Source organism: Centruroides vittatus, unplaced genomic scaffold (genome assembly GCF_030686945.1).
Source record: "Centruroides vittatus isolate TY-2023 unplaced genomic scaffold, ASM3068694v2 contig_487, whole genome shotgun sequence".
NCBI classification, from domain to species: domain Eukaryota; kingdom Metazoa; phylum Arthropoda; class Arachnida; order Scorpiones; family Buthidae; genus Centruroides; species Centruroides vittatus.
In genome coordinates this window covers 1-24,830 of record NW_027122275.1, presented here as the reverse complement: position 1 = coordinate 24,830, position 24,830 = coordinate 1, and the positions used below count along the sequence as shown (strand labels likewise).

Below are 24,830 nucleotides of genomic sequence, written 5' to 3'. Positions count from 1 at the left end.
TAGTCAGACAAAACAATTGTAAGTAGCTGTAGACTTATATTGGAAAATAAAATTGTATCTAAACCAAATGTATGACAAATCATTCAATTGATTAATCAATCACTGATTCCAATTCTTAAAACAATTATAAATTTGAATAACAATTATATAGAAAAATCATTCAAAATTCATACAGTCATACAATATTCAATATCATTTACAGTTTTGGGTGATATTTAATAAACTGATTAATACAGTCAAACCTGTTTTTATGCGGGGGATAGGGACCGCATTAAAAAAAATCTCACGAAACTTCACGAATGGCTGTAAATAATAGTTTTCGCAAAACAATTAAAAAAATAATTTTTTTATGCGGTCAACAGGGACCGCATAAAAAAAGTCTCACATAGAAAATAACTCAAAACCGTACGAAATAGAATTTATTGACAACAGATGTCAGCACTTGACTGCATCGTCTGGTCTATCGTCTGTTTTACATATTTTTGTCCAGGTGGTGTTTTGTTGACTTAAAAAGTAAATTATTTCATTTTTCGCATATTTATGCAATAATATTACCATAATAAGTGCATTTATGCTATAATAAGTTTATTTAGCTATAATAAGTCAACGTGAGACATGACGAATCGCACGAGACTAGTCGCCAACTATACTGCACAAATTAAAAATTCGCATTAAAAAAATCGCACAAAAAAATCTCACATAAAAAGAGCGCATAAAAACAGGTTTGACTGTACATAATTGATCTATATATTTAATTTTACTCCACTTACAAAAATATATCTAAATTGTTCTCTACGAATGACATATAATGAATATATATACTCACTGACAAAAAGATACATACCAAAAAGGAAGAATTAGAATCAAATGAAACTTTATTAGTATGAATATAATAAGAATGGTAGTGAGTGATTACAATATATTATAATAGCAATGGGATAATTTCCTATGGAACAACTGTACAATTTAAAGAAACCTTTAATACCATACAGAACTTTCTCTTGCCTGGATGCATATGGTGATATCTGAGACATGCTGCATGCAGAGTTTTGTAGCAATCGAACAATTTATCTGGGTGCATAACTTTTTTGTCAATGAATGTAATACAACCAAATTTTAGCCAGGTTGCAAAAATGCACAGTAGCAGATACTGCTCTATATATTTAGTGAATTGTATAGATTCTATAGATCTATGACAGGGTCACTGTACATACCAAAAATAAGCTCTTGAACTTTTAAAAACTTCCTGACCTTAACCAAGTACCATGCATTGCCCAGCCAAGATGCATGAAACAATCTGCATCTGAAATTACTTTTAGAATGGATTTCTTTAAATTTCTTGTATAAATTTTCAACTATAGATATACATATTGCTCAAAACTATAGATCCAGAAACCAAAGGCCTCTGGAAATAAAGCATGACCAAAATAACAGTTCCTCTCTCCTTTTACCAAAGCTTTTCCAATCTTCCTTAACTAATTCTATACAAAGATTTGAGATCAGAATATTCACTTCATATACATGTATCCTGTGATATTAGAATGAATTTAAAATAAATGTTTGATGTTCAACGTGTGATGAAAATTTGGGAAAATTTTAAGTAAGATAACAGAAAAGAGGGGAGAAATAGACAAAAAGATGGACTAATATTTTCTGTGTGTTATATTTCCAGAAGTATCAATATCCTTGAATGGAATAATATTGAATATATTTCTAAATCAGATTGACTGTCTATTGGTAAGAATCTTATTAAAATTTAATAAGTTTTATTTTGCTTCTTTTGGAATTGAATTAACTTAATATTTAAAATTAACTTTGTAAAAATCATTTGCAATTTACAAAATATTTGTGTAAATAATTTCAATGAAATATTAAAATAGAGAAACTATTCTAAATTAATTTCAAATGCACAGTTTTATTATATTTTATATCATTCATATGAAAAATTTATATCAAAAATATTGGGTGGAGTAAAATTATTATATTATTCTGTTAATATAATATAAACACACAGATATGATGCAATGTATGAAAAGATACTTTAAGTCAGAAATGTAAATTTCACTGTAGAGCAAAAACTGCAATCTAAATCTAAATGCAGTTAAAAAAGTCAATTTTTAGGTTTCAATGCCAAATGTTTCTAGTAATGTTTTAGTTTGGCAACATTTTAAGCTGTAAATGCCCTCTTATATGCTCTTAATCTGTAAATAAGATGCACACAAAAACTAAAAATTGATTTCTCTGACACTTATATATATTGTTATCTATAAAAAAAGTATTATATATAAATATTATGCTATCTACTAATTGCATTCTTAATTATTATTTAATACTCTAAATTCTGCTACAAGCACTATATAACCATATAAAACAAGCTCTAAAAATACATTTGATCTCAGAGCAGAACTAAATTTATCCCTCAGATTTCTTCTTCTAAATAGATTTATGTTTATATATTAAGTTACATATCCTTTTAATGTTATCTGTTTACTAGTAAGTACAACAATTATGTTCATAAGAAATCAACTAACACTATCATATCTTAATAGCTTAAAATGTGATAAGAGTACTTGAAACAAATTCAAAAAATAAAGTTTCATTTTTACAAGGTTAAATACAGATACATAAATTATAAGCATAGACAATTCTGGGTGTCTAAATAATAATAATAATAATTTTTTAATATAAATAGTTATTAACAATGAACAGAAAAATAAGGTATTTCATGCAGTCTCTCTGAAGTCTTAGTGCTGAAATTTTAAAAAATACAACTAGAATAAATGGATAAAATTAGTATATAATATAATATTGCACAATAGTAACTTTTTTAATTGAAATTTCAATCATAAAGTTTTTTCAAGTTCTTTTAAAATTATAATTACCTGAGTTGGATAATTAATATGTTGTAAAGCCATATTACTTGCTACCATTGCACCTAAATAGGAAAATGCACATGACGCATAATATTTGTTTGTTGTTGTATCAGCTCCTTGTTTCATGAATGTAGACAACACTATATTAAATAAAGAAGCATTAATTTTTAAATATTCAATTTAATTCACTGATAATTAAATAATTCAGGCTTATATAGAGAGAAATAATGTGATTATTCTTTCTTATCACAATGCAATTATACATACATGCAGTATCAGTAATAATATTAAGTATGTTGTTCAAATTTATTATATATGTAATAAATTAAAACTTTCTGTTAAGAATTATGGCTAACTCACACTATCCAGCTGGTTGGGGATAGACTACCAACTATCATAAGACCAACATAACATTACACTATGAATTTTTAATGAAGGTATTCACACCGTCACTAAATGAATAGTCATTACCAGTTGTTGGTCATCATATTTGTTAGCATCTGTCTGTTTTTGGTCACATGCAGCTGGTTGAAGAGTCAGTTGCAGGTTGTTATTGTTACTTTTGGTGTTAATCAATTTTTGTGTTTTTAAATGTGTGCTCAAATTATTAAATATTTTTATTCATTAAATATGACTATTTTAAGAAATTTCAACCACTTGAAACTGAAATCTCAATAATGCATTAAACTTTTTTCTATTTTAAAATCCAAGATTAATAGGCTAAAAATCATTTGAGATGTGAAAAACTGTATAGATTGGTTTGCATTTATATAATTCAGTTAAAATTTTTTTTTAAATTTAACTACTGTATTCAAAATTATTGTTACTTTATTCTTTAATTTAAAAAAAATAATTACAAATTATAGCATTGTGTGCATTATAAATGTGTAATATAAAGGGGTATTACAGATGTGTTGTTGATAAATGACAATGATAGTGGTATAATAATAATAAAAGTTTGGATTTAAATTATTTTATGACAACTTAAATCTATATATGAATGATTCACTTATAGAAATGAATCTTATAGCAGAGATAAATCTAAACTAAAATCTATTCTAAATTAAATCATTAATTTACAATAGATTTAACATGGGCTAGTTAGCTTGTTTAAAGCAAAGATTAGGTGATATAAAATAATTTAATCTGTAATTAAGACCTTGTTTCTACATTTGGACTAACAATAATTTCCTGACTTTGATTTTTTAATATATACAATCCAAACAAAAAATACCTTGGAGATCTATTGATTATTAGTAGCATTTTATTTTAAATATAGCAAAATAAAAAATATATGATTACAAAAATTATTCTTTGCTAAACTAATATCGAATTAAAAATAAGTAACATGATAAAAGTACAAATGTTTGCATAAATTATTAAAGAAACAAATAAATATTTAAAGAAATCATAAATGACAAAAACTTCAAACACCTCCAACATTTACAGAAAAAATCTTTGACACCATTAAAAACAATGGAACATTTCTACTTACTAAAATATTGGATATAATCTACTTATAATTTTCAAATTACACATCAGTAGCAATATTTTCAAAATGTAAATTATTAAAAAACAAATGGCAATAAGAAATGCAGTAAGCTGAGATATTAGATAAGTAATTGGAAACTTTTATGGAGAGGAAAAGTCCTTGTGTCAAATACCTTTAGAACTAAAGTGTGATTTACACTGGACACAAAAGCAAATGAGGCAAGCAAGCAAAGTAAGCTTTATTTACACTGTAAGCAGTGGTAAGCATGGTTGCAAATTGTAGTTTTGTACTTTTACCAATAGATGGCATTTAAAAATTTATATATATATATATATATAATGCAGTTACCACATTAATGTTCTTTTTGTTTACGGTGTGATGATGGCTTATCAAAATTTAATTATACATCACTATATTTCAGTTAATTATATATCAGTATATGGATCTTTTTAATTATTGGATGCCATTTTTTTCCTGATCCAAGTCAAGAACTCTAAGATGAAATTGTTGATTTCATTGGTTTGCATTTGCCAACATACTCTAGCTGTCATGTACTCCCATTGGCTGACACAAAAATTTTTAACTTGCCTCGTGAGGTCACGAACACTCTGCGAGGACCGAATTAAGCCGGTCCGATTTTAAAATTTCATTGTTTCAAATCCCCTCGGGAGATAACAATCAAAATCAAAGATAACAATCACAAGTCAAAGGATGTGCAGCCTTCCGCCGTCAAACTCGCTTCCCTCCTCTCCAGATCCCACCACTGAGTCACGAAGCTCGACTCATCACCCTCCGTCGTGATTGGTGATTGTAGCGGACAAGACTTGGAGTATATAAGGGGGGAAAAAGCTGAGAACGGGGTCGCTGAAGGTCCGCACAAGACACCCAACCTGTAGAATCCGTCCTGAGAAGCAAGGGCCGAGACACGAAGTCACCGAAGCCCGCCGCCGAAGAGCTGCCGCCCCGATCCTCCCGCTTCTCTCCACGACCGGAGAACAGAGACGATTAACTCTACGATTACAGCTAATTCTTTGACTAATCCTAGGAAGAGGTATGATCCCCCCGCATTTGTGAACTCTCTCTCTCGCGATTAGAAACGGAACGCGTTAGATCTTTTGTATCTGTTTACCGTCTAAATAAATCGTTATTTGTTTTCCTCATGGTTCCGTTACTTCGAATATCACCTTGAACTTATCGACGAACCCACACACTTCCTCCACTCGACCTGACAATCAATTATTCGATCCCGACAAGTCGGGATATCATACAAATTTAGCCATCCTTGACAGTGGGGTGGGTCTTGCCGACCTGTTCGCCGACAAAAAAGAGGTACGACTCCCTCCTACCTCCCGGCGTTCCCACACTCACATTTTGTCAATAGCCCTCTTTGCTTTGTTACATTTCACACCCTTTGTGTCAAATGTAAATCATACCTAAAAATTAGCAAATCAACAATTTCTGGTATTATCAATCAATCAATGAATATTTTATTGATCCTTAAGCAAAGCTACTTACAAGAGGGGCAAAACAATTTAACTGCCTGTTGAAAAAAATTTTCTTTAATACAAATATTAAATAATGAGATTTACAAGTATAAATTATTTTAATATCAAAGTAAACTTCAAAAACTTTTTTTCTCTTAAAGGTAAAAACACATTACATAACTTCACATATAATGAATGTTAATATTTTTAATAATATCTCATTGTCTTGTTTGTAAAGATATGGAAGAAGAATTGATATTGCATATAGGATTCTCTATCCATTTACATTTAACTGCTTTAGTATTTCCAAGGATTTAACTCTAAAATTTAATGTAATTAATAAATATTACTGTAGATTCCAACAAAAACCAAATTCATAGTCTAACCCTATTTTTTATAAGTTTCTACCTTCATTTAACAAAATATCAAGAATAAACTTGAATGAACTTCACCCAAAAATTCTCTAAAGACTAAAGGACTCAAAATGGAAAACAAACAAATAACCAGCATTATCTAAAAGATGATTAATCCTCTCCATCCAATTTAGTCTTTCTTCAACATAGAGTAAACTCAGCATCTGATCCAGAACTCAGGTTAAACTTTTGGGGAGGCAGAGAACATAAAAACAAACCTTATTCATATAGGAATGTATGATTGGAAACACCATCCTAATGTACTAGAGGATATACTAAGATGCCATAATGACAAGACCATAAACAATGAAAAAAATATTTATTGGGCCCTCTAGTACATAAAATGGCTTTTCTGATCATACATTCTTATGTAAATATAGTTTATTTTTACATTCTTTGCTTCCCCTAAAAGTTTGTATCCCAAGTTTTGAATCATTTTATAAATAAACATTGAAAAATATAAAACACAGCCAACCAGAATCAGAATTTCATCTATGGCCTACTTTACATCATGGGTGGGCAACTCATGGCCCACGTTACACAAAATATTAATAAATACCGTATATCTCGGTGGATAAGACGATAGTTGAACCATAAAAAATGGCCCCGAAAATCTGGGGTCGTCTTATAGGACAGATACAAAAAAATCAGATTGAAATTTATATAAATTAAAGCCATTAAAAAAAAGAGAGAGAAACCATAATTATTTACTAGAAGAGAGTAGGGTATGTGCACAAAATGGAATAGCCCATAGGATGTTTTTGTAAATAGTCATGGTCATTACCCGTATGCCTGAATTAGTGCGAATGTTTGCAAAAATTGCCAGATGCAAGAAAATAAAATTTGTTCATTCGAAAAATTACAAATAAGACATAATTCCATATACGCTATACAGTATTATTATTCAGATAATGATTGCTGATCTAAACTAAATTCGTAGGCCGTTGATAGTTTGGGGGTCGTCTTATAGGACAGATATATGCTAAAACTATAAAACTTCGACGAAAATTTATACATTGTCTTATCTGAAGGTCGTCTTATCCGCCGAGATATACAGCATATCAATTTCAAAACTTAAAGTATGCAGCAAAATTTTAATGTTATTTTTTACAACTTAGTAAAAATTTAGTAGAAGTAAAACAAGAAATTGGCTAACAAATCTGCAACAAAACTAACTTAAAACTAGCAGTGACTAATATTCAATGAAGTATTTCATATATTATGTTCACATCAGTCACAGGGGTCAAATTAAGTATACTTATGTTAATTTATAATTACAGTGGTGCCTCATATAACGTACTTAATCCGTTCCAGGTGCACGTCCGTTAAGTGAAACGTCCGTTATACGAAACGCATTTTCCCATAGAAATACATGTTAAAACATCTAATTCGTTCCGCAGCATAAAATAACTGTACTGTATCATAAAAAAATGAACATGGGGTGTGTTCTTTTATTTCTCCGCGTAACTCTGCGCGAGCGACATCCGTTTAAAAATTCCTGCGGAACGCGTTCCTAAATTCCAGTGGGAGTGCGCGCCTTCAAACGGCAAAAACGGCCGCTTGTAGCAGTAGTTTACGGTGGAAAGCAACATGGCGTCCTCCATGGCTCAGATAGTTTCGATTCCGGGTCCATTATGTGGTTTTATGAATGAGAATTTAGAAATTGTGAAAGCGCGAGTTAGCGCACGCGGTGATGTAAGTGTCTTTACAAATTTTTTTCGAGGCTATTTTGAATGCTCGGGTTTTATGGTTAAATTTTACAATTGGGACTTTTCTTTTGCCTTTTAAAGCTCATAGTTTAAAATTATAGATTTCTCCATCACGATACTATCGATAGCGCGGGTGCCGCCATCTTTCTTTCCTTCACCGTCGTTCCTAAATGCCTACAAACAGCAGCGCACTCCCGTAGTAGCGGAGATGCAGAGCGACCGCTATTAAAGAACGCACCCATGGACCAGTCACCAATTATGCCGGAAAGTCCGTTGTTCGCAGCCAGTCCGTTGCTCGAGTCACGTAACGGCCAAACAGAAAGTCCGTTGTTCGCAGCGTCCGTTATTCGCAGCGTCCGTTATTCGAGGCGTACGTTATACGAGGCACCACTGTATATATAAATAAATAATTGTGATTTACTCAATTTTGTTTTCTTTTTTCTTGTGTGCAGCCTGCATCAATTCAAAAAGTTTTAAAGGTGGCTCTTACATAGAAAAAGGTTGCCCATCCCTGCTCTATATTCTGCCGATCATACAAGTCTAACATAGTACTATAACAAACTGGAAGTGCTACCATTATTGCTTTCTTGCTTCCACAATTTAACCAATGATTTAAAGTATTTACATCACATTTTAAATTAAACGTTTGTCATAATCCATTTATATATATTGAGAATAGTTATATATTTTGTGAATATTTTCCTAACTTTTGTATTTATAGTCGTTTGAGATGAAAATGATTTCTATTCCAGACAATAATAATAGCTACATATCTAGTTTCATTACAGTGTATTCTATTTTGTCTTTATTTTAAAAAATTTAAAAAGTAATTTTTTAATTAAAATTTTTATATTCTGTAACTTTTTATCCCAAGTATCTGTCTCATGCATAGCCAATAACACAATTTAAAAATTATACTTGGTTTTATATGCATAGGTGTGTCTATAAATTATGTAACGCAGATATGGATGGGTAGGTATGCAGATAATCATTACAAGTTATGAAGTGTGAGATGATAGTTGGAAAAAAAAAAGCAATTGTACAGGGTGAGTCAGGAGGAGAGGAAAGTATCTTGAGGAACAATAGTATAGGTCATTGTAAACGATAATTATTATATAAACAGATATTATTCTCAGTAGTTTCAGAGATACAGCTGTATGAAAGTTGCTCACATACAACAATAATAGTGAATAATGTTACATTCAAAGCAAATGCTCAAAACTTGAACTCAACTTCAATACACTTTATGACGTTTCCAAACATCATGCTGTTTCTCTGAGTTAATGGTGATGACCACTGTGTAACTCAATGACAAAATTTGGGTCTCATCACAGCAGTGCTTCTCCCGAAAAGAAATGTTGAACATGCAAATAGTGATAGGGATGCAAGTCAAAGTGATGTAAAGTTTGATTGACTTAACTTAAAGTGTATTCAAAACCAGGATTTGATTTTTGAACATTTGTTTGGAATGTAACACAAGTGTCATTCATTATTAATGTCATATGTGGCACATCTCATATACTGATTCCTAAAGATCCTCATAATTATTTAACTAACAAAAATAAATACATACAATAAACATCAAATTATAAAAAAAATTTAATACAGAATTTATTTATGTAAGTATTGTGCTGTTCACTTGCCAGTTTTCCTACAAAGGAGCATTTGAAAATATTCAGGCAAACTAAATAATATGCACCAGAATGTTAAAATCTGAAGTATAAATTGCATCTTTACCAGATGCTGATCATCCTCCAGTCTAATAAATGGATTAGATGTAGATCTTGTAAACAGATATAAAATACCATAACTGAAGGGATATTAATTAGTCAACATCAGCCACTAAATTCCAATTTGAGTGATCTTTTTTCTTTCCAGCTAAAGAAAACCCAGTGTCATCTAAGCCTCAAATGAAAAAGCAACTGAAGTAGACAAATAAACATCAAAATTGGATGCAGCATCAGTGGAACAACATTGTTTTCAGCAATGAAGCCAAGTTTGAGGTTTGCATCAGAAGCAACAAAAAGATGATCTGGAAAAGACATGCATCCTTTTATCTCGAGTACCTTAATTTTGCAACCAAGTTTCCAGCAAGTATTGTGGAATGGGGTTGCATGAGTGCTCAAGGTGTCAGCACTCTGTATATTACCAATGAAATAGTGAATGCAGAAAAATATCAATAAATCCTTCTTCCATACCTAAAAAATTACAGAACCCAAATGTAATTTTCCAACAGGATGGTGCAAATAGCCATACTATCAAAATGATGAGCATATTAATGCAAATAACAACATTAATATGTTGAATTTCTCATATTGAAAATTTATATGGAAACATGAATATAATTCTGCAGAAAAACTTCACCAGACTGTGACTGGTTTACATCAAAAAATGCAGGAAGTCAGAAATGAAATAATTCAAGATGAGCATCAGGTTCTCATTAAGGCAATGTGTGAATATATGAATATATAAATGCAATAATACAAGCAAAAGGTGATTGTTCAAGATATTTTCTGTCAATCAATGCTAGGTGTTCAAAGTTTTTTGGTCACTTACGCTTTCTTCAAGTATTTATTTTTTAAATATATTCTTTAAAATTTATTCAAGCATTTGTATTTTTATTGTGTTATTTATGTTCATGAATGTCATGATTTAACAAAAATTAATTTTTGTAAAAAAAATTCATTGTTTTTCCTTTATTATATTCAAAGAATGACAGAGTCTAAAATCAAGTGAGATACCTTTTGTTTGGGTGTAGTCTTTGTATTTATCAATTAAATAGACATGCAAGATTTTCCTAACATTTCAATCTAGGATATATTTAGATATAAAATATAAAGAATTTACTTACTTATTTTTGCAAATATTGCATTAATAATACATTGAAAGCATACAAGAGTCAGTGTAAAGGTAAATTTTTCATCATCATCACCATATTTACTTCGAGTTCTGAAAAATGCGATAAATTTTTAAACATTATCGAAATATGACTCTTAATAGTACTTGTGAAAAATGTATTAAGAAATACTTTACAATGTACTTAATATTCAGGCTTAATTTTGTAAATTTTTAATTTGTTCAATTTAAAAATAACTACAATTAATTATATTAAATATAACAACACTTCCAAACCTAAAATCCAGTGAGAAGAACAAAAACATTTATTGAAGAACAAACATTTTCAACCTTTACAAAGGCCATCTTTAGATTCTACTGGTAGAATGAAAATTGAACAAAAAACAGAATTTAAATAACGTTCATTGTGTATGAATTTTGCATGTGTAGGAATGTAGTAATAAGCTATGAACTAAAAATGAATACAAAAGAAAAAAACAACACATACAAAAAAATTAGGTTTGAAAGTCATATTACATATAACCAGTTCAGGATAGTGTTTCTAAATTACATTAAAACCTATTTTCAAGTATAGAATTAAAAAATTTCATAAAGAAGAGTTTTAGTTGCTATAATGAATAATTTTATGCAACTCCAATTTCATATAATATGTTTCTGTGTAAGTTTGATAATATCCTAACCTTTCAGCAGTGGGATAGTCAGATATGGTGCTATCCCTTAGTAGTGGAGAATATACCTGGGAAATTTTTCAAGTATTTTTTCACGCGATTTTTCTCATTACCGTTTCGGAAAAAGATTTTGTAAACAGTTATGTCTAGTAAAGAAAAGTCTTTTTTTATTGTTACATAATTCATTTTTTATGTAAATTTTTTTTCACGGTAGTTTTTGGCTAGTTTTTGGTGATACCCCCCCAAAAGAATTTAACGAATAAATATGTCCCTCACCACTGCCACACGATCGCCCTCGATGTATATATACGTCCCTCACTGCTGAGTGGTTAACTAACTGATAAATTGCAGTATTTATGTAAAAATTCTCCTAACATAAGTAAAGTTATCTCTTTGAATGTTTGTTAAAACAAGTTTGTAGTAAAACTGAAAATGGCTCAAAAGAAGCTGAAAATACTTTTTTGATAAATAAAACAGTTGGTTATCTTAACAAGCAATGTGAAAGAACTTTTATTATTATAACAGTGGCAAGATTTGTGGATTTCAAAGATATTCTATATTTCAGACAAAATATCTATATTATTGTGTACTAAACATCATCTTAACATGTCTCAAAAATATAATTATTTTAATTGTGGAGGTATGTTTTCATATAGCTAACAAATACTGGTTGTTATGTATTTATGCATCACATCGACCACACACAGTGATAAATAAACGATAATGTCCTCCAAAAACCAAAAACGGTGCGTTATGTCATATAAACAAAATTGTCACAAACGTTTTCGAACATAAAGTGAGAAATCAGGTGAGAAATGGACAAATTGCAAAAAGCATTCGATGGAACAGTTTTCAAAAGAGCTGTTCGAAATGAAACCGATAAAGAACTTTATGTTCAAAAATGTTTGTGACAATTTTGTTTATATAACATAACGCACCGTTTTTGGTTTTTGGAGGACATTATCGTTTATTTATGTATCATTCCAGGTTTAGAGTTGTGCAAAGAATGCATTGTTTATCTGTTAGCAAATTACTTCAACAACTTATTAGTTACTTTGACCAAGATATTGAATAACTTGCAGGTTATTTCCATTAAGATAATAAAAATAGAAAACGAAAAAATGCAAATGCTGTAACAAAAATCATTTTGTTAAATGAAAACAGATTGACACACAAAAAAACACCCATATAATAATACTATTATAGTAGAGCATCAATTATCCAAATCAATTGGGGACTGGGGTTGTTCAGAAAATTGATTTTTTGGATAACCGATTAGGTACCAAAAAATAAAAATAAAAATAACCTATCCCATGTTGAAATTCGTTCAAATCCTGACATGTCCTTAAGTACCCTCTCATGGTTGTGCCAGTGCTGCCAGCTAAAACATGCACACCAACAAAAAGAATATTGGAGTAGCCCAAGACATAGCCAAAGATTGCAGCGCCACAGCACTAGCAGAAATTTAAATTTGTTGACTGGAAAGCTTTCAGTTATTTGACATTTTGGTTGATCAATATTCAGATAATCGATGCTGGCTCTACTGTATTGCAATTAGGGCATATGAAAAAAATACAGAAAATCCTGACGTTTTATGTGAATACAAATATAATATATATTTTAAATATTATTTTAATTGTATTATAACCTGATATATTGTTCTAATAATGATTGAAATAAATATCATAGACTTAAATTCCTTATTTTACTGCTTTGTATTTTGCACTGAATAAAATTTTTATTTTTCAAATATCATCATATTGTTTAGTCAACTTATCAACACAAGTAGACCTACATGGACAAAACAGATCCATTTATAAAATGGGGTGGCACTTTTTCAGATACATGTGTATGCCGAGGGCCAGGGGTCCCTTCTGACCACTTACCAGCATGGGCTGGTAAAGTCCGATCTCAGTGTCTGGTTGGATGGCTTTAGGAGGGCTAAATTTCAAGTGGGGAGGTTTTTTGAGTAAGTCAATAGGTTTTTCGGATGTCCGAAAAAGACAGACAGGTTAACAAACATAACAAAATAAAAGTTTATTATATAACTAACTTTATGACATATACAATTCTACTAATTAGGCTAATTTCTACAGAAAATGCAATTAGATGTGATTACATATACTCCTATCCAGTGGAGTAACAAGGTTTCAATTCAAGCTCCCGTGCTTGACCTATTGACCTAACTTGGGTGCTAAAATCGTGGAGAGAGAGTTTACAATAATCTACTGATACCTCAATATTCGTTGATCGATTAAATGATGTTTGTTTGATTGGAGAGAGAGGGATTCAAAGTTGATAAGCTGGTGCATGGGAGTCTTCTCTTTGGCGACTTGCATGGACTGGGGCTGTCCGTTCATGGAAGTCCATTAAACTTGGCACCTTGTTGTCATCTTCCCTTGGCACTAATTAACTTCTGGATGTGGAGTCGTCTTCTTTTGTACGTGGTATGGGACAAACACCTTCCTTCTGATTTTGTGTGGGACGAACCCTTCCTTCCGACTTTGTATGGGATGAACGCCTGGAACTTCGGTGTCTCCACCTTTTATACCTATTGGCCTGGGAAAATGATCACACGATTGACTGTTGATGGAGTCGAAGGTTAATTCCCAGGTGCGAGCATAGGTTTCTTCCATTGGCTTCGATGACATTTGATTGCAGCTGTCCCTCTTTCACAATGAGATGTTTTCTTTTCGGCATCTTATTGTTAAAATTCCTCTCCGTTTGTTTATAGAGAATGACATTCGATCCGTTCTAGTGCGATGTTTTTATCTAACAATGACGTTAAGAAATTAAATTACAAAGTTGTAATTTTGCACAAAATTAGCTCAGGCCCACTCTCAGGTCCATGGGCTCATATACAGAAGGAAATATTTTTGTGTAAAAAGACTGCTTTTAAAAGAAAATAAATACTTTTAAGCGGTGCATCTCTTTTTTCCAAAGAAAATTTATCTTTACTTTTAAGACAGGCAGCAATTTAACAATAAAATAAAGATCACATCTTAAAATTAGTCTCCAGCAAGAATTTTAATAAATATTTTGTTTTACTATATTGCACAACTGATGAAGGCCTATAAACTTTGGTCAAAAACATTTTTGTTTAATTAAAATTCTTGCTGGAGACTAAGGTATAATCTTTATTTTATTGTCAACATCCCTCCAGGTCCAGAATAGTTACAGACCATAATTTAGGAACTGATGGGACTTTCTTCTATCTGATGTAGAAAACATGGATGTTCTTTTAATCATATCACAATCAAAGTTATCTAAATCCTATTGTTTCCAGAATGTCTTTCTTTGAACACTATCTGAAGTAATATTTGGTTCATTTTACTATCTGCTTTTGGCAAATCTTTTTATTTGACAGAAAGAAGATACAATGATACTCCAATCTGACTTATGTGCTTTGTGAAATGACCAACGTAAATATCTTCCAGGAGATATTTAAGTTGGTTGCAGTTGTGTACAAGTAGGAGAATGCACCGGTAACAGGTTTGAAGAGTTTGTTATTATGTAAGTCTAAAATTAGATAAAAAGGCATCTAATTATATTGCAGTACAAATACAGGTTCATCTTACTGGGAATGTTGGAGAAAATAATATATTTGACTTTAATAAACATCAGATAAATGTAAAAATATGTCAATAACAGGATATTTCCTATAGCCATAAACACAGGAAATGTAATACTTTGGCTTTAAATTGCAATAAAATGATTAAATATATAAAACTTATATAAATTACATTTAAGGTAAAAGTTTTATTTTTTTTAATTGAAATTATAATTTAAACATTTTTATTATCCATTCATTAAAAATTCATTTTCTTTGTTTTTGTGCTTACAGAGTATCTTGAAAATATATCACAGTTGAAATATTTTTTTTCCAAAAATTATGACAGTTTTATTTGATATATTTTTATTTTACATATTTATAGTTTATATTTTATCATAATGTATCATCATCATCAGCAGCAGCATTAAGTAAAAATTTTCCTTGGATCATTGCTTTTTCTCATTTTGTATGTTTTGTGACAGACTGCCTTACAATTCTCCCTTTCTTAATCTGGTCTTAATATCTCAGTACCAGTCTGAGCCACCAAGCAAAGTTACATAGAAGTAAAAATAGATTATATCCCATACAAATCTTTTAAGACTTTTAAAATTCTCTTTTGACAGAGATTTGTAAAAGTTTAACAAATTTCCTTTAAATAATTTTTATAAAAATCATTTATAGAAAGATCTGTTAATTCTTAGTCAATTAATTCAAGATTTAGTTCACTTTTCATAAGTTTATACGCTTCAAACTAGGTCAAATGTCAATAATAAAGCATGTCAGTGAAAACAAGTTTTGTGGGGGCCCACAGCCCTAAGTTGGAGACCCCTGGGTTAGACCATAGGTGAGAATATTTTGTCATTAGAAGGACCTCATGTTATAACAGATTGCATAAGTATATATAGTCAGCACTCCATATCTGCAGATTCAACCAATCAGATTGAAAATGTTTCTAAAAATTTCATAAAGTTGAAAAAGAAAAACTTGAATTTGCTTGTATTTTAAATATTCTATGCTTTGTTCTATATAATTATCTTTCAATTCATTAAATTAAAGCAATCTAAGTATTGAAAGAAAGAATATGTTACCTTGTTGCTGATATGTGCTATGTATGCTTCTAATTGTTGTCTGTACTGAATATGCACAGACTGCAGTGTTTCTTGCCATTATTTCCTCAATAATTCAGTATAAATATTGTATAAACTGACCCGTATTGTGGGCAAATCAAGGGTCGGGGTGATGCATGAGGATGAACAATATGGTGAAGAAGGCCTCCCAAATGTACACTAGGTCCCTTCTTCACAGTGCCTGAGCATCACCACCCAGTCCCACAGTGGGGTGTGGTGGTGTCGTAGCACCATCCTGGACAGCTCAGTGTCACACCTCCCTACCACAATGGAATGTTGGTGCTCAGAAATGTGGTTAGACAACATTCTTGTGGTTGTCCTATGTAGTGGGTGCATACCCCAGACGTTGTGTTTTCTAACAGAATAGAATATATGCCTGACTTTGATTAGTTTTTACACTTGTTTACAGCAATATATAAAATGGGATATTTAATGCGTTAATTAATATTGAATGTCATAGCATAGTTAAGTTTGCATATAAAATACTGAACTAAATAACAGACAAATTCAAAAACTCAACACTTTTATATATTAAAGTCAAATTATTGAATTGTCTTGACTATAAAACTATAGGAAAAATATTCATATCTTATGTTTTAAAACAATTAAATTTAATGTAAATGTTACAGTTATAAAAATATTTCTTTATACTTATACATATTCATATATTATAATATAAAACATCTGTTGTCATCAATTCTACTTAATCAAGTTTTTATACACTTTCAGAATTTGCATTTATATTTTGTTTACATCTTATAAAATTTAAAATATCTGATAACTGAATGAAATAACTAAATAAAATACACAGATAAAAAACAATAAGTGTATTTTATAAAATAAACATTTCAAAATTTCAGCCTTTATACAGTTGAAATACATATCAACTTGGCTAGTTAATCACAATAATCATGATTACCATTTGATATACAAATTTGAAAAATATATTTTCAGGTTATTTTTGTGAATTATCAGATATTATATTTTAATTTTAAATTGATCATTTTTTATATTACAGTGAGGAGTAAAGCAAATCAGATTTAAAATTACATCCAGCATAAGTGCAACATTTCTATTTATTAATAATTATTCAATTGGAAAAATCATTTTATTTCACTGTTCACTTGTAATGCTTTTCAAATCATAAGATTATACTAAGAGAGAAATGTTATTGTAAAAATAACATAGCTCACAGTCATCTAATGTAGAGTACAAATATAAATTGTTAGCAGATAAACAAATGAAGTTACACTTCTAGTATAAGATATACTGACAAAGAATAATGGAAAAAAATAGTATGCAAGTACACAAAACAACAATGTGAATAGTACATTGTTGAATAAAGCAAAATACTGAATGTTGAATAATTGAAACATTACTACATTTGTAAAAAGTTGTATACATTTCAAAATTAAAACTGAAACTAAACAAACATTAACAATAACTTTCCTTTTAATTATCTGTCACTTGAAAATGTGATTTTCCTTTAATATCTATAAATAAATTTGTTTTTATTTTTTATATATTGTATTAATGACATTTAATTAAATTCATTCTCTAATTTTTATAATATTCTATATATGATATTTAAAATCTCATTGTTTGAAATTTAGAAATATGTAAAACCTGAAACAGGAAACAGAATAAATTTGTATTATTTTTATTTTTTGACATATGAAAATCATTAAAATAAATATTTTTAATGTTTAGAAAATATTCATAATTTTTTAAAATATAAGCATCATTTATTTCAACGGTCGGCAACCGGTGGTCTGTGGAGAAATTTAGACATTGATCAACTGAAGGTTACGCAAAGGATTACAAAAGAAATGCAAATTGCTTAGTTGCTTTTTTTCACTCATTGGGGGTTATTATTCGAATCTAAAACCAAATATAAAGTGACTGTTATCAATAAATAATGAACAATAAACAATATTGTGAGCGCAATTGTCATCCTTTGTGGAAAAGCACTAAGGATTCATTTCAAACAAGCAGCAATGAACTTTAGGCTTGCATTAATTTGTTATAATTAAACAGCTGAGTTTCATATTGATATAATAAAATTGAACATTTATGATCATTATTCTACAGATTTTGTATTGTTTGAAAAATTCACGATAGTGGTCCATGGGATTCAAAATTGTGAGTTTAGTGGTCTGTGAGGTAAGAAAGGTTGCCGACTGCCGATTTATTTAATTTAGAATATGTTAATTTTGAACAAAATACTTTTGACAGTTAACATATATATATATATATATATCTCATATCTTATGGAGAAGTTAACCTAACATTTACTACAGAGAATGACACATGTAATATTTAGTACTAGTGTTTAATTTAAGATGTGGATGGATAGCCCTATTATTGCTCTAATGTTGATTTGTCTTGTCGCATTTTATAACAAGAATGGTTTTAATTACGGGATCTTTCCCCCCGACGGTTTTACCAATTAAATTCCTATTTACGGTGCTGTTAAAATAGTTCCAAGTCGAACTTAAACCGGTATTCAAGTCATCTAAGCTGACAAGCAAATCCCACCACGTCTCGGTAGCATGGGGTGTGTCAATGCAGTCGCTAAATTATGGGTCACAAGTGGATTAGGACAGTAATTGTCCCTAGATAATTTCGTTTACAGCAGATAAGATTGTAATATTTATCGGAGTTCTTGGAATGTTTTCTTTCGTCGCTATTATGATAATTAAAATACTCTACCGTGTGACGTAATTACAGAGTTTTTTACTCTCCGAAACCCATTTGAAATTTAGATAGAGAGATCCAATGATTCAATGTTTTGATGAGTCATTTTGTAAGTTTTGTTCTCTGATGACAGTGCTTAAATTCTCTCCGGTATTCGAGCTACTAGATTTGTGTGTCAACTCCCCTAAATTGTCAGGCAAATGCTCAAAGTTCGCTTGCCCACCCCTGCTATATAATGAATGTGCAACCCACTGATTCTGCCAGAAGTTGTTTTTTTTCTTCTTTAATTACATTTTTTTTAATGAAGAAATCAAAAAAATGTACCTTGAAATAAATGGCATTTGAAATTTGGCATGTTATATGGAAACACATTCTGGTAGTTATGTTACTATTCCATTTGCTTTGCTGTGTTACGATGGGAATTCTGTACGGGGTACATGAAAACTTAATGCGGGCCTGTTCTGGCTTAATGCAGTCTTACTGGTCACTTTTCTGGAGTATAAACTCAGCCTAACTATATAGGCTGAGTTTATACTAACTAAATAAGGCTAACTAAATAAACTTTGGTAGTCATCTGGTTCTTTATTTCCCTTCTGATAACTCATCATGAAAGAAGTTAAAGTGTGATAGTTGAATTTTCAAGAAAACGTGAAGAAGTCAAAGGGTTTAAAACAAGATTCAAAATGATTAAGGACATTACAGAACTGCTTCATTTCTGATTTAAAAACATTTGAAGGATCCAAATTTTTCTTGTATAATAACTTATCAGAAGGGGAAATGAAGAACTGGAAAGCTATCAAGCCTCTTCTTTAAATTATGGGGAATACAGAGAAAGGAGACAGAAAAGAAAATGTTTTAGAATGTTCAGTGTTATATTATATTAGCTAAGAAGGATATCTGAGAATTAAGATTTTAAAAACTTTTCAGCTAATATTTACAGAAAATTTAATAATTTTAAAAGGAGTATTTCATTTAATAACTTCACATTTTAATTCCATTATCAAGTGAAAAACTAGTATTCTGTTCAGGGGATTCCTATTATTTAAAACAAAAAAAAAAATTCTATTTTCATTGTGAGAAATGTAAAAATTGGAAAAAACATTTATTGTAAATTAAGCTAAAGATATCTTTGTGTACTGTTCATATATAGAATGCAATGAAGAATATTATTCATCTGTTTTATTGAAAAACTCATGATTAATCAGCTGCTCACATTCTTTTATCATTACAGTTATTGAAATGGCATCTATGAATAATTGCTCAATAATTTTATTGAGGAAACTGGGCAGTATGTTATGCGACAAGAAAGTTAGCTGCAAGCTGAAAGATAAATTGTACAAATCAGTTGTTAGACCTGCAATGTTATACGGGGCTGAGACATGAACAATAACAAGAGCACAAGAAAGGAAGATGGAGGTGGCAAAAATGAGAATGTTGAGATGGAAGTGTGAAGTCAAGGAAGGATAGAATAGGGAACGATTTTATTAGATGTTCTGTTAAGGTGGGCCCCTTGATCAGGAAGATGCAAGAATGCAGGTTGAGACAGTTTGGCCAAGTAGAGCAAAGAAGTGAAGGTTATGTTGAAATGAGGATCGGAAAACTGGTAGTAAAAGGAAAGAGGAAAAGAGGAAAACCAAAACTGCATTGAAAAGATAAGGTGGAGGACAACTTGAATCAGAGAGAGAAGACCTTGATAGGGAGAAATGGAGGAAACGTATTAGAGAAGTTAATGCCAACCCCATATAAACACCGGAAAAGGCAATGATAAAGAAGTGTTTAATGTAAGAGTTAACAAAAATATTAATTCATTAAAGTAATATATTTAGATTTATACTATACAGTTCATTCAATTAATATTGCTCAGTAATAGATGAATATTGTGATTTTAAATAAGTATTTGTTCATATTTGTATAGCTGTTTTACCATGAAAACTGTAACAATAAAAATTCTGAAGTAAAAATTTTAAAGAAAACTTCCCTTCATGACATATTATTATTCTGTAAGCAAACTTAAGTACATAATGACAATTACGGTAATATTTAGTGATATAAAAATGCCTTTAAAAAGGTGACTACTTACATTTTTTCTTGTAAAATCCCAAAATAGAAATAGCAGACGAATATTCCGCCAGCATAAAAGAGTAGTTTTTGAGAAGACATGTTTACAGAATGATTTAAGTCACTGAGATCGGAAGAAGTTCTAATTATTTCGATTTTTGTTGGAATTAATCTCATGGACATTCATGACATTATGTTTTTTTGGTTACTCTCTCGGGTCATCTTGAGAGAAACACATTGAACACTACGTACAAGACGTGCTTTAATCCAATTGGTCCGTTTCTACTTTTAGTTTAAACGCCTATCGTTCAATGGTCGATTAAGTCGGTAGTGTGACGTAAACGGGATTTGAAATTATATATTTAGATTTTGGTCCGAATCCAAACGAATGTAGACAGTGTCATTAATTCTTTGTCGTACGAAAATAATTATTTTAAAGGTTATTTTAATTTGTAAATTGTTTATGTATACATCGTTATTTCTTCTGTTTAACATTTTGTTAACATTTTTTCTATGGCGCTACTGATACAAACGTGTACTGTACAACCTTACGAGCATTAGCTCTAAATTATGCCACTGCGGTAAACAGCGCCAACAGCGGGAACTCGATTTGTGGTATTTTCTGAACGTGATTGCGCATTATGAGTGATTACTATTAGTTAAAAATGAAAATAAATTAAATTTTTAGATAGACACCTTACTTATAAATGAATTATTTTTACATTAAAAAATGAATACGGTAATGTATAGAACAGAATGCTCTAACTCCACTGAGCTTTTGTGAGTGGCCCGGACGTGACCCGTAAACAATGCAGTTATAATAAAAATTTTGAAATTTTTGTGGCAAAAAACAGATTCGGTCACTTCGTTCACACTGCTAAGTCCCTTTTATCCTTTCCGTAAAAAAATGTGCTCAAATTTTACGTTGTTCGCATCAACGAATTTGCGTGAAACGTCATACTCAAAAATGAAATATGCAAAGAACATATATATAGAAATCGGCTTACTGATTCACACCTAGATGCCGTTTTACGAGTAGCATGCAGCAGTTACAAGCCTAATTTAAATGAAATTGTGAAAACAATGTTCACAACATCAACAGTCACACTAAATTTCTAGGGTGAGTGAGAAATTATCTAAGTTTATTATTATAATCGTTATGTTGCGGCCCGCGTGTAATAACTATCATGTGTATGTGGCCCGAGAAAAAAAAAAGGTTGAGTAACACTGCTCTAACTCTTAAGATTGTAAGATTGAATCATGAATAAAATAACGTAAAAAGACTCAAGAGCTGATATTTTCTCACTCTGAAAAGCGTTTTTGGATATTTTTTCTAGCTACGAACTTCTACAATTTCAAAGTTTTGTCAGAACTGTAAACGGACAATCTAAATACATTTAAAGGACGCCATCGTCCATAACTAACCTTATGAAAACACAATGTACAGCCTTCAATATTCTATAACAATTAATTAGGTATGAAATATTTTAAAACTAAAACAAAGAATTAGTTCAAATACGCTTTCAGAGGACGAATTTTGATCGTAGGCATCGAACAAAGATGTTGAAAATAAAAACGGAGGAGGAGGAGAGCTGGTTCTAAAAAGCTGAACAATACTCTTTATCTGTTTGGAAAGGGGAAGCTTTGCGTCGGTTTTTATTTTCGAAAAATGAGAGTAAAATAGCAAAGGTAGAGAGTGGGCAGAAGATGTCTGATGTTGCTGAGCAGTATGGCTTGAACACATCTACAGTAGGCCGCAATCTTATCTAAGAAAAATACAGTATAATCAAGAAGACTCAAGCAGCTAAAGGAGTAACAAAAATTACATCTGAGAAATAAAGAACATTGAAGAGCTCATAAGGGAACCTGAAACTGATCTGACGACAGAAGAACGCCAAAAACTCTTGACTAAAGAACACCAAGAAACTCGGCGAGATATGTTTTCTTCTGAAAAAGAAATGCTGATATCTGCTCTTAAACATCTTTTGAAGAAGTGAGAGGATGTCAGAATAATGGTCTTAGAATGGCATCCAAACCCTACAATTACAATGCTATTAATTACTTCTGATAAATCCCGAAGAGAGAAAAGCAATCGACATTAGACAGATTATTTAAACGGAAGAAACACACAAACAAAAAAAACATGACTAATGAAAATGCAAGACTGTGTATATATGTATTTTTACTATTACATATAAATAAACGTAGTAAGAAAATATATATATATTTTTTATTTTTGAGGGTCTCCAGAGCGAATTAATGAAATTCCCATAAAAACCTATGGTAAATCGACAATCTGTTAACAAACAATTCGGATAGCGAACAAAGTCCTGGAACGGATTATCCGTTCCAAGACTTTGTTCGTTAACCGATCAGCCATTGTATTTGGGAATACAGTAGAGCGTCGATAAGTGGAACCAATTGGAGACAGGGGTCCTTCCAGTTAATGATTTGTTCCAGTTTCCGACTTTGTACGAAAAAATACATTAACCTGTCCGATGTTCAAATTTTTCTCCGTTGCGTATCGCTTCCTGTTGAATTTTTCTCCGTTGCGTGTCGCTTCGTGTTGAATTTTCGTCGATTTTAAGCCTAACGAAAATTTTTATAATAATCATCGAGGCTATCGTATCGTTAAAAATTATTTCTGCATTTTGTACAAACAAAATAAATATATTAAAAAATATAAGAAACATGAAAATTATACTTTAGAAGTAAATTTAGTATCAAAAACATTCGATTCAGCACGACACAGTCCGACTGAAAATCGTTCCACTTTCCGGCCATTCCACTTACCGACGTTCCACTTATCGACGCTCTACTGTACTTCCAAATTGATGCGAAAGGCAAACAACTTGCGAAATGTACTTTAAGTAAAAAAATGTACAAGATATCAGGAAATACATCGAATTTAAAGGATTATATAAAACGTTTACATCCTGTTGAATTTAAAAGAAATTTTATTATCAATAATGACGACTTGGTTTCAACATCCAAAGGTGGCGCGAAGCAGGTTCAGCACGTTCGCAGGAACGCAGCCTCGCCACGTTCCGGCACGTTCGCCGGAACCCAGCCTCGCGTTGTGAAAGGCCCCGCGGTCTACGAAAACTCATCAGACATTTTGCAGGACCCCTGTATAGTAAATTTAATATTTTGGTGCGTGTGGAAAATGCAATCGCATAATCCAATCGAATAGACGGCCGGATGGCCGAGCGGTAAAGGTGGCAGCCTACCGCTCTGGGGGACCCGGGATCGAATCCGAACGGGTCGAATAATCCCCAGGAATTTTTCGGGGGGTGGTCCGTTCGGATATGTCGGGCCCCGTCCCTCACCACCCGGTCGCCCCATTGTGGGCCTGGCCGAACCCATAATGGGCCTACTAAAAGAGGCCCTCTTAGTGCCCACAGGGCGGAAAGAGTTTAAAAAAAAAAAAAAAAAAAAAAAAAAATCCAATCGAATACGCAAGCCAATTATTCGGCTCTACATGCGATGAAATACATTATATAAAACAATCTTTCGATAGCATATCCAAATTTATTAATTGAGTAACAAATAATGTTAACTACGCCAGTAATAGTGGCTTCAGCTAAACGTAGTTTCTCGCAGTTGAAACTATTAAAAAATTATCTTCGACCATCAACAAGCAAAGACAGCTTTAAATCTCTGGCTATTCTTTCAATAAAAAGCGAAGTAGCAAACTCAATCCATTTTGATGACGTAATCAAAGATTTTGCGGCGAAAAAAGCAAAAAAATTATGTAATATTCATCTTACACAAAATATATGTAACATCCTTTGTACTAACAATAAATAATCCCTTAATGTAAAATTTAAGTATTAAATTTGAGTTAAGTATTCTGGCCCCGCAAAATATCACACAGGCATCTGTCGACATCTAAAGCTG

General features: G+C 31.2%; 1 protein-coding gene across 1 annotated transcript in view; it reads right to left on the bottom strand.

The window, feature by feature from the left end:
• Window positions 1-21,370, bottom strand: part of meigo (Solute carrier family 35 member B1 homolog meigo) — a 29,951-nt gene extending 8,581 nt beyond the window's left edge. The window contains exons 1-3 of the mRNA XM_067273711.1: window positions 20,953-21,370; window positions 10,823-10,920; window positions 2,883-3,013 (exon numbers count right to left, since the gene is read on the bottom strand). Coding sequence (XP_067129812.1) covers window positions 2,883-3,013; window positions 10,823-10,920; window positions 20,953-21,113 — 390 coding nt within the window. The 5' untranslated portion in view covers window positions 21,114-21,370. The remainder of the gene's footprint in view (window positions 1-2,882; window positions 3,014-10,822; window positions 10,921-20,952) is intronic.
• Window positions 21,371-24,830: the final 3,460 nt, after the last annotated feature.